Source organism: Vombatus ursinus, unplaced genomic scaffold (assembly GCF_900497805.2).
Source record: "Vombatus ursinus unplaced genomic scaffold, bare-nosed wombat genome assembly UNPS02001287.1, whole genome shotgun sequence".
In the NCBI taxonomy this organism is placed as follows: domain Eukaryota; kingdom Metazoa; phylum Chordata; class Mammalia; order Diprotodontia; family Vombatidae; genus Vombatus; species Vombatus ursinus.
The window spans coordinates 13953876-13972071 of NW_020941065.1; the positions used below are offsets into that span (position 1 = coordinate 13953876).

The 18196-nt window shown below is 48.4% G+C and overlaps 1 protein-coding gene across 1 annotated transcript in view; it reads right to left on the reverse strand.

The window, feature by feature from the left end:
- Positions 1-10645, reverse strand: part of CRYBB1 (crystallin beta B1) — an 11494-nt gene extending 849 nt beyond the window's left edge. The window contains exons 1-4 of the mRNA XM_027865052.1: positions 10466-10645; positions 7171-7289; positions 2817-2949; positions 387-529 (exon numbers count right to left, since the gene is read on the reverse strand). Of these exons, the coding sequence (XP_027720853.1) occupies positions 387-529; positions 2817-2949; positions 7171-7289; positions 10466-10645 (575 nt within the window). The remainder of the gene's footprint in view (positions 1-386; positions 530-2816; positions 2950-7170; positions 7290-10465) is intronic.
- Between the last annotated feature and the right edge of the window lie 7551 nt (positions 10646-18196).

Genomic DNA, 18196 nt, shown 5'->3' on the forward strand with positions numbered 1-18196 from the left:
GGACCTTAGAACAGGGGATGTCAGAGCTGGGAGGGGCCTTAGAACAGGGGGTGTCAGAGCTGGGAGGGGCCTTAGAACAGGGGGTGTCAGAGCTGGGAAGGGTCTTAGAACAGGGGATGTCAGAGCTGGGAGGGGTCTTAGAATAGGGGATGTCAGAACTGGGAGGACCCTTAGAACTTGGAATGTCAGAGCTAGGAGGATCCTTAGGGTCCTAGAATATAGACTATTAGAGCTAATTGGGGCCTTGGGGACAAATCTAGTCCAATACCTTCATTTTACAGATTGAGGTCCAAGGAGCAACTTCCCCAAAGTTCCTTAACTAATCAATGTCAGAACCAGAACTAGAATCCAGATAGAATGAAGGGCCCTGTGGCTACAATACTTACGTGCCGCTGGGCACCCTCACGCTGCCCACGCGGTCACAGAAGCCATAGGCCCAGAGACTGGGCACGTCGTCTTCATGAATCTCCATCTTGTTCCCCTTGAAGTTAGTACATTCGAACAGGCAGATCTTGTGGTCTAGAGAGTCCTGGGGGTGGGGGAGAAAAAGGGACCAGGGCCTCAGGGACTGGAGGCCTAGAAGGGGGTCAGAAGCATTGGCCTTCAGCCTCTTTAGTTCCACCAACCCTCACTTCTTCCTCACTTACTGGGAATGGACTAGGGACACAGACCCCTAGTCCCTGCCTTCAAAGGGCTCCTAATTTCATGGGGAAGGGACAAGTACCCAGATAATTATGATAGGAGGGGAAGAGAATAAGTGCAAAGAGAAGGATTAAGGCAAAATGTTAGGAGAGATTAGCTGGGAGAGAGGGTCTGAGAAGGAAGAAAGAAAATGAGCATTTATTAAGCACCTACTGTGTGCCAGGCACTGTGCTAAGCACTTTACAAATATTACTTCATTTGATCCTCACAAGAGCTCCAGGAGGTAGGTGCTGTTATTTACAGATGAAGAAACTGAGGCATGGAGAGGTTAAGTGAATTGCCCAGGTTCACACAACTAACAAACAACTGAGGCCAGATCTGAACTCAGGTTTTCCCGACTCCAGGACTAGCTCTCTATCCACTTTGTCATCTAGCTGTGTCCAAGAAGGAAACCTCAAAAAAGAGATAGAATCTAATTTAGGCCTTGTAGGAAGGAAGGATTTTAACTAGAAAGAGATAGAGTGGGCTATGGTGCAGAGTCTATTAAAGGTAGAGCAGTGACAACCAATTTTGATGCCTGGGGAAATTCATTTGCTACCAAGGAGGGCCCAGTATAAGAAGACAAAGGGCACAGAGCAATCCAAAGGATTGGTGGGGGTGAGAGGAGTTGGGGAGAGAAGCAGGGGTGGTTCTAGCTAATTACAAGCTGAGCTCAGTTGTTTCTACATTTCATAAGGACTGTAAGCATCCTAAGCAGCCCCCTACATTCTGGTGCCCTGGGGCAAAGCTCTGGCCACCCCTGCCCTAATTATAGCACCAATATGAGGCATGGGGATGGACTGACCAAAGATACAAAGAAGTGAAAGAGAAGAATAAGAATGAGGACAGCAAATAATCCAGAATTACAGAATTAGTGAGTTAGAAGGGACCCCAGTAGCCATCTTGACCATCTTACCATCTTGGTTGCCCTAGTCTGGGTGCTCTCCAGCTTATCCATATGCTTCTTAAACTCAGGTTTAAGGTTCATACACAATTCATACACAAAAGGAATCCTCATTATAACAGACCCAACAAGTGATCCTCCATTCTCTATTGGAAGACTTCCAATGAGGAAGAGCGCCCATTCCACTTGGCGATGGCTCTAATTCTTAAGCAGCTTTTCTTTACATCAACCCAAAATTCACCTTTTTTGCTGCACCTTCTACCCATCATTCCTGGTTCTGCCTTCTGGGCCCAACAGCAACAAAGGTGACAATAACAATGAGAACAAAGCCAATCCCTTCTCATCTTGTCAGTCCCATAAATACTCAAAAGCAGTCATCACGTGTCCCCTGAGTCTTCTCGGTCTGCAGGCAGACAGCCTCAGTTTGAGCAGGAGTGGGGATTCTGCGGCCTCCAGGCCACATGTGGCCCGTTAGGTCCTCGAGTGTGGCCCTTCAACCGAATCCAACTTCAAACAGGTAAGTCCATTATCCAAGCTAGGGAACATAAATTTAGAGCTGGGAGGGATTTTAAAGGCCATGGAGTCCAACACTCTCATTGATAATTGAGGAAATACTAAGTCAAATGACTTGCCTAGGGGGACTCAGCCAATATGCATCAGAGACAAACCCAGGTCTAGTACCCTATGCACTCTACCTACTGACTCTTGGGGGGGTGGGGGGAAGGGTTAGCATCTTCAGAGATGTCTCCAACCGTGTATGAACAAGAGAGGTTCTTCCTTGGCCCCTTCCCTCAACTTTCCCATATGGATTTGTCCCCAGGTGCCCTTTTCCTTATTACGGCCTCAAAACATCTTGCCGCCTGCCAATCTTCCCCCCTGGAAGTGGGGAACTTCATTGTAGACACCTTGCCTGAAGCCATCTCGGAACGACTCCACAGCCAGCCTGCTCACCATTCTGACATCCTGCCTCTTGAAGCTTATCAATATCTTTTCTAAAATATGGTGTCCCAAACTCAACACAGCAGTCCAGATATGGTCTGACTAAGGCAGAGAACAAGGGAACCATCCCCTCTCTCCTTGGGGACTAATCAACTTTTTGGTCCTCAATACATACTCTGTTTGAATGACTGTCTTACAGAGGCCTGTATGATCTCCCCATCCTTCCCTTTCCTTCCAAGTCCCTCTCTTTGCCAAGCATCCCGTCTTCAGCTCCCGAGCCCCCAGCTCTCACCATCCTGATGGGCCGGAAGGACATGAGGCAGTCACTACGGTAGCTGCAGGACCAGGTGTCCCATCGGGGATACTCGCCCTTCTCCAAAATGAACATCTCTCCCCGGAAGTTGGACTGCTCAAAGGCCACCCATCTGGGCCAGCGATCCAGTGGACACAGATCAACGGGGCAGGAGTGCCAAGGGCAGGTGGCATGCAGAGAAGAAAGAGGCCATTAGCAAAAGCCAAACAAATCCAGCAAAGTCAGCTTGGGCAAGGAGGAGTGCATTAGGTGGGGGATTAGGCGGGCCCTTCTTTATTTCTGGATGGAGAGAGGAGGTAGAATAGTGTTGTAGGACAACTTGGTGGGAGGAGAGGATCGCAAAGCACCTATAGGCAGTGTGCTCCTAAGAAAACCAACAGCATGGGATTAGGAGAATGGGATCTGACAGCTAGGTCCAACTCTGCCACTGAGCAGCCATGTGACCTGGACCAAGCCACTCCAGGGTCTCTCTGGGTCTCAGTTTCCTCATCTGTAATATGAGGAAATTAAACTAGAGCAGGGGTCCTGGATTATTTGTGTGTGTGTGTGTGTGTGTGTGTGTGTGTGTGTGTCGAGAACCCTTTGCCAGTCTGTTGAAGCCTATAGACCTCTTCTCAGAATAACATTTTCCAATGCATAAAATAAAAAATGCATGAGATAACACTTCAAGTTTAAAAATGCTCTAAGACTCTTGGGACATCCTATATTGAAATACAGTTAGCAAAACATATATTTTGAAGTTCGGGGACCCCAGGTTAAGGACTCCTGAATTAGGGGATTGGTAAGATCCGTTGCTTTGCTGCTAGTGGCTTATGGGCTACGTAACTCCATCCTTTAAATTCTGTGCTGGTGAACTGAGTTCCAAGGAGAAGCTTGAGAAGGAGAGAAGAGGGAAGACCTAGAACAAATGAAGAAAGTTACAGGGAGCAAGATTTCAATTTCGGATAAGAATGATTTTTTTTTTTTTAGGCAATCAGGGTTAAGTGACTTGCCCAGGGTCACACAGCTAGTAAGTGTCAGGTGTTTGGTCTGAGGCCAGATTTGAACTCAGGTCCTCCTGACTTCAGGGCCGTGCTCTATCCACTGCGCTGCCTAGCTGCCCCCTAGAATGATTTTCAAATCAGATAACAAACATGCTTTGCAAACCTTCAAGCTCTCTATGAATGCTAGCTAGCCTGCCATTCTTATTCTTGGTACCATTCTTATTCTTATATTTTTGTTCTGAGGAGGGTACAGACCCAGATTTGCTGATTTCATTGATGAGGGTAAATCCCAAGGAAGGAATTCCTTCTACCAATGCAGACCAGCACATGCTTTGCAGAGAGTTGCCTGGTGGGAGGGGGTGGGGCTTGAAAGAAATCTTAGAATCATAGATTTAGATCTAACAGGGACATCTAGTCATCTGGGCAGCTGGGTAGTACAGTGGCTAGAGTGCTGGGCCTGGATTCAGGAAGATTCATCTCCCTGAGTTGAAATCTGGCCCCAAACACTCACTAGCTGTGTGACCCTGGGCAAGTCACTTAACCCTGTTTACCTCAGTTTCCTCATCTCTAAAATGAGCTAGAGAAGAAAATGGCAAACCACTTTGCCAAGAAAACCCTGCAAAGGGTCACAAAGAGTTGGACAGGACTGGAAAATGACTGAACTGAACCTTCCCCATTTTCTACCTTGTCCAACTCCCTTACAGGTGAGGAAACTGAGGTTCGGGGTAGGGGTGGGGGACTGGCCCAAGACTACTCAGTCAGTATGTATCAGAAGCATTACTTGAACCCAGGTCTTCTAGACTCAATCTGACTCTCTATCCATTACTTCTGATACTGAAGATGTTCCTGACATTTGGAGCTGTCCAACAAAAGAATTCACCTTTAGACAATGAGCTTCTGCGAGCATCAGGCTGTAAGCTTTTAGCTTTAGAGGGGATTTTAGGGGTCATTTAGCCCAAACTCCCAGTTTTTCAGATTTTTTTGCAGAATTGCCCAAGGCCACATGGGTAATAAGCGTCTGAACCAGGACACAAACCCAGGTCCCCTGCCTCCAGATTGAGTGTGTCCATCATCCCATCATGCTTCCACTACTGACAGAGAACATAGATGTGGGGTGATCTCCCCTGGGCTGTGCTTATCTTGGCTCTCTGCTTTCCGATAGGAGACAGCAGCCTTGGCCACAGCCTCAGTCACCAGGCTCAGCTTTCCTGGATGGCAAATCATCAGTCTTATTTTTTCCCCACCATGACTTGTGAGGGGTCAGGTGTTCTGGAAGAGTCAAAACTGAAAAGCAAGAGCCTTGCCTCTGACCAACCTCACCTGGAGACAACAGGAATTATACATAGGTCATGTGTTTACTATCTCTAACTTAAAGGCAAGAGTGGAAAAGAAACCTGACCTGGGCTAGGAGGCAGTAGACCTGGGTTCTAGTCCCAGCTCTGCCATCGATTTGCTGCGTGACATTGGAAAAGTCACTTCCCCTTTCTGAATCACTGTAAGGGGTCTGGAAGCCCACTTTGCCAGGAATGTCATAGAAGGGGCTCGTTGCAGTAAGAATTGGTTTGAACGAGATGATAGTATCTCCAAGGACCCCCTAAAGCCCAGAAATGGATGATTCTATTATGTGACTTCTTCCTATGAGGTCATTTGTGTTTTACCAGGGAACCTTTAAGCCAAAGGAAGAAATGTCTAATAGTAGAATTTCAGGGACCTTTTTGGTAGGAGCTATTTTGGTAGGGGGAAGGTCCAGGGGGTCCTTTGCTTAGTTTCCAATATCTTAATGAACCTAAGCTAGGGTATGCCCTCCCTAAATATATTTTCTCCTTAGCTGTTTTCTTTTACAGGACCCTGGGACTTCCTCACTTGGTCTCCCTTCACCCTGGGTTCTGCATGTACTTCTCTCTCTGCAGAAAGAAAAGGCTTAGAAAGCAGAGGCAGGACACCCAGCCCAGCTAGGGAGCCCAGCTGAAGTCTGGCCCTAAAGAAATGCTCCAGGTTTGAGTCACCACCACAGAAATAAGCTTCAGAAACCTAAATAGGCCTTAATTTAGCCTTATGCATCTCTGAAACCTCTGTCCCTGGTGGAAGCATAAAGAACAGAAAACTCGGGTAGAAGAGAGATGGTGTTGAGCTCATGGGGGGCTGGGGCATTCTCTGGAGCTGGCTCCCAGGACTCACTGTGGCCAGCTTAGGGTGGGAGGGGATCTAAAGGCAAAAGGTTCTGTTTCTCAGCCTGCTCTCCACAGCTGTCCTCTATAGGGCAGTAAGTATAGAATGTCAGAGATGAGAGTGCCCATAAAGCAGAGAATGCCAGCGCTGGGAGGTGCCTTAGAACAGGGAATGTCAGAGCTGGCTGGGACCTTAGAACATGGAATGTCAGAGGTGGGAAGATTCTTAGAACAGGGAATGTCAGACCTGGGAGGGACCTTAGAACATGGAATGTTAGCGGTGGGAAGATTCTTAGAACAGAGAATGTCAGGGCTGGGAGGTGCCTTAGAACATGAAATGTCAGAGGTGGGAAGATTCTTAGAACAGAGAATGTCAGAGCTGGGAGGTGCCTTAGAACAGGGAATGTCAGGGCTGGGAGGGACCTTAGAACATGGAATGTCAGAGGTGGGAAGATTCTTAGAACAGGGAATGTCAGAACTGGGACGGACCTTAGAACATGGAATGTCAGAGGTGGGAAGATGCTTAGAACAGGGAATGTCAGAGCTGGGAGGGGTCTTAGAAGAGAGAGCATGAGAGCTAGGAGAGGCCTTAGAACATGGGATGTTAGAAGTGACCCTGGAGAGCACTAATTAAAATCCTTCATTTTACAGGAAGGAAACAGGCATATAGAAGGAAGACAGATTGCCCAAAGACACAGAGTGAGTCACTGGGAGAGGCATTGCCCAAACTCAGGTCTTAAGAATCTCCCAGTTCCATCCTCTTCATCTAACCATGGGAGGTGGGAGAATGAGAGGGAAGGAGGTGGCATTTGGCTGTGCCCTGGGCTGGACACAGAATCCCCTGAGCTGTGACCACAGGAATGTGTGGCAGGGCTGGGCCCAAGACAAAATCATGACGGGGCAAATTTCTGATCCTATACCACCCTTTCTCCAACCTCACCCAGACACCACGTCTTGCCTTTTAATGTGCCCTCCTGTCTTCCTGTTCTGCCCTGCAGAAACCCCTAAAGGGGGCAACTGTCTATCTCTGCAGTACTGGGCATGGGGTGGCCTGGCCTCTTGGCTGACCCTGAGTGGAGCTTAGTGAGTCACTGGGGATGAGCCCATGTTCTGACTGTGATAGAGAGGCTCTCTCCCAAAGAGGAACCCTTGCGCTCCCAGACCCCAGCTGGTCACACTCACGGTCCTGAGATAACGATGATGCTTCGAACTCGATCAAATCCTCGGTCTCCCAGATTCATGCATTCCCCTGAGAATTCCACACGGCGGCCTTGGAAGTTTTCCTGATCAAAGACCACCAGCTGGCCAAACCACAGGGAAGAAAAGAGGTCAGAGGGGGGCAGTGGGGGAGACAGAAACGGGATGGCATGTCTCCCGTCTTAGAATCAGGAACCCTTGAATTCAAACCACACCTCAGACACTGATTTTGTGTCTTTGATCCGGTCCCTCAAGCTCTGTGCCTCAGTTTCCTCATCTGTAAAATGAGGGATTTGGACACAATGGCTATTAAGGTTTCTTCCAGAGCTGAATCTATTATCCCATGACACATTCCCCTAATCTCCCCCTGATTTTTAGGGGGGAGGTGACATAGATAGACCTGCCCCCTCCCAATTCTCTCTTTGTCTTCCCCTCTTGAAGATTCAGAGGATGTTAGAGCTAACCCATTGCCCTCACTTGATAGATGAGGAACGTGGAGCCCAGAAATGTTCCCCTAAAGGGGAACTGTGGTCCGTGGTCGTAAGGCTGCTAAGTGTCAGAGCAAGGATTCTTGCTGGGTCTCTCCATTTTGCCCAAAGCTTGCCCATTCTTAAGGGCCCGTGTCAAAATGCCATTTCTTTTGGGAAGCCCTCCCAGCAGATCAGAACCTCTCAAGGAGAAAGTAAGCCCCTTGAGAGTAGGGAGTATTTTCATTTCAACAATTTAACAAACCCTTGAGAAGCTTCTCTTCTACCAGGAGGATAAAACATATATACAAATATTCAGTCATTTTTCAGTCGTGTCCAACTCTCTGTGACCCCATTTGGGGTTTTCTTGGCAGAGATACCAGAATAGTTTGCCATTTCCTTCTCCAGCTCATTTTGCAGATGAGGAAACTGAGGCAAACAGGATGAAGTGACTTGCCCAGGGTTGCATAGCTAGTAAGCGTCTGAGGCTAGATTTGAGCTTGGGAAGATGAGTTTTTTCTGACTCCAGGCCAGGTGCTCTATCCACTGCGCCACCTAGCAGCCCTGCATATACAAGTAAGCACCCCCAAATTTCATGTTGAGCCTTGAGAGGAGGGGGATGCCAGTAACTGGCCGGATCAGGAAAGGCCCTGGTTGGGAGGTCACATCTGAGCTGTGTTTGAAGGAAGTTTTTGTATTCCCAGCTCCAGGCCCAGTGGTTTGTATACAGTAGGAGATTGGTGGACCTTGGGTCCGGAAGGACTCAGCCTTCTATGAACTCAAAGACTTCCCTTTTGTATCTTAAACCTTCCTCCAAGGCTCTGTTTGAGAGCGGAGTCTTACGGTATGCTCTTCCTGCTTCGCCCTTCCCGCCAAGTTGCTAGTGCTGGCCCCTAACATCACTTTGTAGTTACTTCTCGACACACGTGTTGTTTCCAACCAGCCAAAAATGTCCCCTTCCCCTAGATCAGATTTCTGCGAACCAGCTGTGTCCACAGATGGTCTCTTCTACTCTTTCTTGAAGCCTTGAGCAAGAATTCAGCCTTCTGACCAAGGGAGCAGGGTAGAGCTGGAGGAGGGGGAGGCTTCCATCAGAAAATGTTTCTCTTTTCCTTTGGAGGGCTCTTTAGAAATCTCCCCAAATAGCTCTTCCCTTTCCTTCCCCCCCCCACTCCCCAATTTCTATGTTCCTATAGAATTCATATCCAACAATTACTTAAGCACCAGAGCTGTGGTTTAGATGGTGAGGGAAATAAGATAGAATCACAGGCTCCTGGAGCTTCCAGGGGTCTCAAAACCCAGCTAGTCCTACCTGTATCTGAACCGGGATCTTTCTAAAACACCCCAGACAAGTATACGCTTTGTCATCGATCAGTTGTGTCTGATTCTTTGTGACTCTATTTGGGGTTTTCTTGGCAAAGACACTGAAGTGGTTTGCCATTTTCTTCTCCAGATCATTTTACAGATGAGTAACTGAGGCAAACAGGGTACAGTGACTTGCCCAGGGTCACACAGTTAGTAAGTGTCTGAGGCTGGATTTGAACTCTGGTCCTCCTGACTCCAGGGCTGGTGCTCTACCTACTGTACCACCTCACTGCCCTACATGTTTTGTAGGATCATAGATTCAGAGCTGGAAGGGTCTTTAGATGTCCCTGAGTCTATCCCCCTCAATATACAGATTAGGAAACTGAGACAGATAGTGGTGAAATGACTTGCCCAGGGTCACACAGTAAGTGTCTGAGGTGGGATATTGAACCTGCGTCTTCCTGACTCCAGGTCCCAGTGCTCTATCCATTACTCCATACTACTTCCTGTGGTCATTCTTTGGTCCATCCTATGGTTTGAAGGCCCCCACTGAAGGGGAAGCCAGTATGTTGGAGGCAGCCCATTCTTGTATGAGATAACTCTTCTTGTAAAGAGAGCCGAAATCTGCCTTCGTGGCCGTTTTGACCTATCCTGTCTATGCTCTCTTTCACATGACCGCTCTTCAGACACATGAAAACTACAATCATGTGTTCCCTGAGCCTTCTCTTTTCCTAGATAAACATCCCCACTCCCTTCAACTGATTTTCATGAAGCACAACTCAAGGGGGCAGTGGTTAGAGAGCCAGGCCTGGAATCAGGAAGATCTGAGTTCAAATCTGGCCTCAGATACTTACTAACTGTGTGACCCTGGGCAAGTCACTTTACCCTGTTTGCCTCAGTTTACTCATCTATAAAATGAACTGGAGAAGGAAATAGCAAATTACTCCAGTATCTCTGCCAGGAAAACCCCAAATGGGATCACGAAGGGTCAGACACAACTGAAAATGACTGAACAGCAAAATCTCAAGTCCTTTCACCATCTTGGTTGCCCTCCTCTGCCCCTCCCCCACTTTCCAAAATACAGTTATTAGAAGTGAACACAATAATCTGGATCTGACCTGACCAAGATCATAAATGACCCCAGAGCCCATCCAGTCCAACCCCCTTATTTGTATTTGCTTGAGGAAACCCAGAGATGTTAAGTGACTGGTCCAACGTCACACATCAGAGATAGGATAGGAACCCAAGTCTCTGATTCGAGAGCGAGGACTAGTTCCACTGTCCTAGATGATCCATCTCCCAGTGGATCATGTTAGCTTTCTTGGCTGACCTGTCACACTGTTGACCCATGTCATTACTCAGCTGGCAATCCACTGAAACCTCTGGATCTTCTTCATATGGCCCCCAACGCTTGCCCTTGGGGCAGTCTGCAAGTACCTTGTCATTTAGGGGGAGCAGGGAGAGATTGGGGAAGCCACGTCTTTCTGGCAAGCCTCAACGGCCCTTACCTTGAAGCCTCCCATGGGCAGTTCCCCAACTTTGGAGCAGGGGACGGGAACGGAGGCAGGAACCAGAGCCGGGGTAGGTCCAAGAGGGGGCACTGAGGCAGGGGCCCCTTTTTCCTTTCCCTCCGTGGCTGGACTGGCAGTGGCAGCTGGGGCTGTAGGGGCCTTCGCAGGTTGGGACATGGTTCCCACTTAGAGAAATCTGGCAGAAAAGCCCAAGAGCAGAGGTGAGCTCAGAACAGGACACCTTTCGTGTCTCCTCCCCCTTCCCTTACCCACACCCGTCACTAAACTGGACAATCTGGGTCAGAATCTTAGCTCTGCCACTTACTCCTAGTGTAGACCTCAAGCCTTAGTCTCCTTCTCTGTAAAATGAGGGGGTTCTTTCTAGATCTGGGTTTCTTAACTTTGGGTCCAAGGACCGCTTTGGATAGATTTCAAGAGGTCCTTGAATTTGGATGAGAAAAAAAAAATTACATCCTTATTTTCGCTAACCTATAAGTGACATTTAGCATTTCCTTCACTTATGAAAGTAGACCACAACACATGGGGTCCATAGAATTTACCAGACTGCCAAAGAGGTCCATGACACAAAATCGATAAAAGAGGATTTCTGTGGTCCCTTCCAGCTCTGCACAATTCTGAGTCAGTCCACCCCTTTCAATTTGTAGGCTCCAAGGAAGTTGAGGCTTGTCCAGGATCATCCACCCACCGTTGAATGGCAGAGCTAAGGCTGAGGCTGAGCCTTCTGGCCCCTAAACTTGGGTTCTTTCTAGAGGAGAGAATTTTTTGCCCTTCTGCCAACTATGGGCAAAAACATCAGTATTTGTCACTCGGGCACCCCTGCTCCCCACATCTGCCACCAGATTAAAAAAAATTAACAGATTAGATCTTGGAACCTATCTGGGCTGGGGTATTTCTGCTAGCAATACTACCCACTCATATTTCTACAGCTCTTTAAAGGTTTACAAAGGATACTTTCATGAAATAGTTCTACAAGGAAGCTAGGGCAGATGTTATTTTCTCCCATTTTACAGGTGAAAAAACTGAGGCCCAGAGAGGTTAAATGTCACGAAAGTCAAGGTCACATAACTAGTAGCCACAACAGAAACTCGGCTTGGGTCTCCTGGCTCTACGCCTCTCCTGGCCACATGTCAGGAAGAGAGCTAGATGGCTCAGTGGTTACAGCACTGGACCTGACATCAAGAAGACCTGAGTTCAAATCTGACTTCAGACACTTACTAGCTGAGAAAGTCAGTTAACCTCAGTCTGCCTGAGTTTCCTTATCTGTAAAAAATGAGGTTATTAATAACACCTATCTCCCAGGGTGGTTGCTAGGATCAAACGAGATACTTGCATATCTTAAAGTTCTATATAAATGTTGGCTGTCATTGTTAGTATCATTAGGAAAGACCTTGCATGCACCTGGAAAGACTTTGCATACACCTTCCTCTTTTTCCGGTTGGGCATTTTGTTTTAGCTCAAGGTCCATTCAGAGAGGTGTCCTCTTACCTGGGGAGCGACTTTTGTCCCGAGTGCGGGGGCCTGGGCCGGGGCTGTGGTTGGTAGTCTGGGGCCACTCGTCGGGTTTTATAGTCTGGCAGCAGCAGAAGCCTGTGGGGGGCCACACAAAGGAGGTGCTGGGTCAGCAGGCCACCTCAACCTGAGGGGTTGCCCCTCAGGGCTGCTCTGTCATCACTTCCTTTGGGGAGATGATCTGGGGGGTGGGAGGAGCCAGGGGCCAGGGCCCGGGCCCCCTCTCTTTGGCCCTCTCAATGCTGAGGGCAGCATGTCCCATTATGCTGTGCACACAAAGCCCTGATGGGCCATTTTCCCACTTCAGCTCGTCTGTTTCATGCCAGAGGCCCAATTGGTCAGTGAGTTTCCCCAGAAGGGTCCCCGTCAAGCACGTGTCGTACACCCCTTCCCACTGGCATCCTGACTTACACCGGGATCTTGCCCTGGTCACCTGGAGCCCTCAAACAAGGCACGTCCTTCCTCTGGCCCAGTTTCTTCATCCTGATAGATTGTAAGCTCGTCGAGGGCAGGGAATGTTTACTTTTTGTATCCTCAGCACCTAGCCCAGTGTCGGGCACACAGCAGGCACTTAATAAATGCTTCTTTATTGCTTAATTGACTCTAAAGTGAGGGTCAAAGGACCATGATATCTGAGGGTTGTGACAATGTCAGAAGTCATCCGGTGAAACTCTCATTTTATGGACATGCCCCAAAGGGCCTAATCAGTCAATCAACAAGCATTAATTAAGCACTTACTACATACCACGTATTGGGCTGACTCACTGCGGATGGAACGAAAAGCAAAAACAATTCCTAATTTCAATGAGTTAACATTGGAATAAGACCAGATCTTCGGAATCCACTCTTCCTGCTATGGGGGTGGGTAGGGGGCGCCATAGTGCCTAGAGTGCCGGGCTAGAGACAGGAAGATTTCATCTTCATGAGTTCAGATCCAGCCTCAGACATTACTAGCTGGTTGACCCTGGGCAAGTCACTTAACCCTGTTTGCCTCCATTTCCTCAGCTGTCAGATGAGCTGGAGAAGGAAATGGCAAAACCACTCCAGCATCTTTGCCAAGAAAACCCCAAATGGGGACACGAAAAATTGGACACAACTGAAATGACTGACCAACAATTTTTACTCTACCCTTATTCCCTTTCCTTTCCCTCAGGCTTGCATTCATCACATCTAGAACTGGAGGAGATTTATTTTTTATTTTTTATTTTTTTTTTAGGCAGTTGGGGTTAAGTGACTTGCCCAGGGTCACACAGACAGTAAGTGTCAAGTGTTTGGTCTGAGGCCGGATTTGAACTCAGGTCCTCCTGACTCCAGGGCTGGTGCTCTATCCACTGCGCCACCTAGCCGCCCCTGGAGGAGATTTTAATGGCAATCCTCATTCCACTCTGGAGGACTGGAAGTGATAATGAATATGGAAATGCTTTGGCTGATATAGAGTTATCTATAAGGACTTAGAGTCAGTATAGCCTGAGAGATAAGCCCTCAGCCTCAATTTCTCCTCCATAAAATAGGGACACTAATATTTGTGCTGTCTACCTCACAGTGTCATGGAAGGATGAAAGCATTTATTAAGCACCTACTGTGTGCCAGGTACAGTGTGCTAAGTGCTTTGCAAAGAGCCCAGGGCTCTTTTGAGGATAGCACAGAAGGGAAGCACTTGTAGTACTGTGCAATACACTTTGGATTTGAAGCCAGGAAAACTTGGAATTTTCTGGCTGTGTGTGACCTTGGGCATTTCATTTCACCTCCGGGCCTCAGTTTTCCCACTTATAACATAATAGAATTGGGCTAGATGACCTCTAAGGTCCCTTTCAACTCTCTATGTATGATGCTCTGAAGGGGCCAAGAGTTTCACGACTGCTGTTTCTGTCCTGTTCTCTTACCTAGGTCCACCTCCCCATCCAAAGGGGTTGTGGTAAGTCAAGTTTTGGAATGAGGTTCAGGGAAGGATGAGACCTTAAAGGCCACTTAGCCCCTCCCCATTTTACAAAGGAGGAAACTCAAGTCTAATGACTTGCCCAAGGTCATACAAATAGAAAGCTGGGTATTGAACCCAGGTGTCCTAACTATTCAGGGCTCTTTCCATGCCCTTACTTAGACACCTGAGGAGTTCCAGGTGCTTCAGGCATTCGCATTAGGTCAGATCTGTGTTTCTTCTCCCTTCTCCCCCTTCCTCCTCCTAGTGACTTCCCCCTGCCCTCCCCACAATGCTTCGTCCTCCAGCTTTGTGCCTACTCCCGGCTGGCTGCCAGGCCCTCTTCTCTGCTCAGACACCTCTCTTCCTACTATCTCTCATCCCAGGCCAGGAGAGAGAGTGGGGAGGGTGGGTGGAGGTGGGCGCCTCCTGCATTTGCCTTTGGAGTCTGAGCCAAGGGCCTGTGGGAAGGAAGGTTCCTGAGGATGTGGGGGCCACCCACATTTCCTGACTTTGAAGTAAGGCCAGCAGCTTCCACAAGCTTCCAGCTGCTGCCCAGATTGCCAAGGCCTTGGCTGCTAGAGCTGATTCTCAAGAGGAAACTGGAGGTTGAAGTCTCCATGGACCCCACGACAAGTTTTTCTCTGGCTAAGGGGGCTGGCACTATTTCCACTGAGAACTGACCCACCATTTTTCTTGACCCATCACTGACACTCATTGGACTTTTCTGATTCCCAGGCCCAGGCTCTCCCCACTGTACAACTTCACCTCTCAGGCTTCCATGATCTCCTGTGAAATGCACTTACCTCAGATGCAGATAACCATTGCCTTGGAGGGTCACTAGCTAAAAGATCATAGAACTTGGCATACTAGAGCTAGGAGGAAATTTAGAACAGAGGATGTCGCAGTTGGAAGGGACCTCAGAACATAGAACCTAGAATGTCAGAACTGGAAAGCATCTTAGAACATAGACCATGGATTGTAAGAGTTAGAAGGGAATTTAGAATTTAGATGACAGAGATGGATGGGACCTTGGAACATAGATTATTCAAACTACAGAGGACCCGAGAACATAAATTAGAAGGAACCTAAAAACAATGAACATGGAACATAGGATATTATATCTGGAAGGGACCTTAGAAGAGAGAAGGAAGCATAAAATGTAGACTTTTGGATGGGAAGGACCTTTGAGCCTAGAATGTCAAGGCTGGAAAGCACCTCCCTTTAGAGGTAGAAAGGACCTGATATACAAACTGGAAAGAATCTTGGAACACTGAACACAGAGCATAGGATGTCAGCCATGAAAGACACCTCAGAACAAAGGATACCAGACCTGGAAGAGAGCACAGAACAGGGGATGTCAGAGCTGGGAGGGGCCTTAGAACAGGAAATGTCAGGGCTGCGAGGGGCCTTAGAACAGAAGGTCAGAGCTGGGAGCCTTAGAACAGGGGATGTCAGAGCTGGGAGGAGCCTTAGAACAGAGAAAGTTAGAGCAGGGAGGAGCCTTAAAACAGGGAATGTCAGAGCTGGGAAGGGCCTTAGAACAGGGGATGTCAGGACTGGGAGGAGCCTTAGAAAAGGGGATGTCAGAGTTGGGAGGGGCCTTAGAACAGGGAAGGTCAGAGCTGGGAGGGGCCTTAGGACAGGGAATGGCAGAGCTAGGAGGGGCTACTTAGATCAGAGGATGTTACAGGTAGATTGGAACATAGATTGTCAGAGCCCACAAAGATCTTTGTTGTTATTTTTGAGTCATTTTTCAGTCGTGTGTCTAACTCTTCATGGCCCCTTTTGGGGTTTTCTTGGCAGAGATACTGGAGTGGTTTGCCATTTCCTTCTCCAGCTCATTTTACAGATGAGGAGACTAAGAAATAGAGTTAAGTGACTTGTCCAGGGTCACACAGCTAGTAAGTGTCTGAGGCCAGATTTGAACTCGGGAAGATGAGTCTTCCTGACTCTAGGCCCAGAGCTCTATCCACTGTGATGTTATCTAATCCAAACTCATCATTTTGCAGATGAGAAAACTGAGGCATAGAAGGGGGATTTACTCAAAGCAGGTGGTAACTGAGCAGGCCCCAGTAACCTGGGGCAGGCCTGCCATCGCACACTGTGGAGGGAGAAGATGAGTCCCAAGAGAGGAGGGCAGAGAGTAAGTGACCACGCTGTGATTCAAACCCGGGTCCCCTGGCTTGGGTGCAGGCCTTTCCCACTGAGCCATGCTACCTCTCATAGGCTCTTGTGACCCTCACTGTGGCTTGAGGGGTTAGTAGCCTGGAATGTGACCCACAGAACCATCTCAGCTCCTGGCAGTGCCTGGCTAAGGCCTAGCTACACCTCAAATCTGATGACCCTTTGATCCAAGGTAGGTAGGTGGCAAAGTGAATAGAGTTGGAAGGACCTAGAGTTGGAAAGTCTTGAGTTCAAACCAGCTTGAGAAACTTACTAACTCTCTGACCTTGGGCGAGTGACTTAAATCTCTGTTTGACTCAGTTACCTCACTTGGAAAATGGGAATAATAATAGCACCTTCCACCCAGGGTTATTGTGAGTGCTTTGCAAACCTTCAAGTGTTATCTAAATGCTAGCTTTTACCAGTGTGGCTATCCTATGAGAGATTCTTACAACCGAGGCTGGTAAAAACCACTCTTCCTTTTGAGAGGGGATCCCCTCTGCTCTTCTTAGGGACGTCTCTCCCACACCCATGAAGCCCATAGCAGGACCTCCAACGAATCGATGGTAGCTGACAGCATAAGCAACATTCCACACCCATAAGGCCCCATCATCACAAGTACGGGCAATCTTGTTTCCTAAGGATATCGGGAAGCCGGGGAGAGTGAGGAGGAAAGGGATATCATCCTCTTTCCCTAGATTTCCTTGGTCCCTGGTGGTGGAGGGAGGAGATAGGATGGCTGCTCTAGATGGGCCCGCCCACTGCTCTACCCAAGGGGAGAGAGAAGGCCGATAAGCCCTGAGCTCAGGCTGGAGACTGAGGCGGCCCAGCTTTCTATGGGGTTGTTTTCTCTCCTGATCCGGCTCTTTGTTCCTCAGCAAGCTCATCCCCACGCATGTGCTGACTAGAACTTTTAGGAGCCAGACTTTCACCCTCTCCCACCCCTTCCTCTCTGGCCAAGGGCTATAAGAACCCTGGACACAGCTTTGTCTGCTGGGCCAGCTCCCTGTATTTTCCCTGGGGCCCCAGCTCGGTAAGTGGAAAGTCTGTGGTCAGGGAGAGTGTGACCCCCTTGAGACAGTACTGAGACCCAACAAGGCAGGGGGATGGGCAAAATGAACTCCACGTTCCTTCCAGTCGTAAGATTCTGAGATTTTAATGTTTTCCTGCACTAACATTTTGTGATTCTGTGAAACTTTCATGGTTTATGTTTCTAACTTTCTGTGTGTCTGTGATGCTTAGATCTTATTCCAAGAATCCTTGTCAGACATTCTGTGGTCCAAGGCCCCTCCCAGCTCTGCCGTTCTCTGTTCTAGGATCCTTCCCAGCTCTGACATTCTACATTCCAAGGTTCCTCATAGCTCTAACATTCTCTGTTCTAAGGGCTCTCCCAGCTTTGATATTCTCTGTTCTAAGGGCTCTCCCAGCTCTGACATTCCCTGTTCTAAGACCCCTCCCTGATCGACATTCTACATTCCAAGGTTCCTTATAGCTCTAACATTCTGTGTTCTTCCAGCACCGTCCTAATGTTCTGTTGGTCGAGCACCCTTTTCAGCTCCAGCACTCAAGTTTCTATGATTCAATGTACTGTGTAGAATTCTTTATCCTTCTAGGTCCTTCTTCTTTGCTTGGAGAGGGGAGCCTAGGACTGAGAGCTTACCTAAAGAAGGGGCAAGGACCCTCTGTGCACAAAACTCCCTTCTCCTCCCCTTCTGGTTCCCTCTTCTCCTCCTTCACCCGCTGCCTTTCCTTTCACCAGATAGAAGAGGAATCAATATGTCTCAACAATGCACCAAATCATCTGGCCACTGGAAGGTAGGCACAAGGACTTGGTGGGGGGAGAGGGGCAGGGAAGGGATGCATCAAAGGAAGGCATCTATGAGTCACTGGTGCAGATGACTATTGATGTCTCCTCCTTCGTCCCTCCCAAATTTCCCACTCCAGACTCCATCTCTACCTTCATAAAGGCATCTTGGTAGAAGCAGAAGCCTCGAACTAAGGAGCCATATATTTGAGCCCAGACTCTGGCTGCTCACTCACTGTGACTTTGGGAATTTCACCTTCCCTTCTTTGTGCCTCTGTTTCTCTATCTTTAAAAGAAGGAGGTTGGGCTGGGC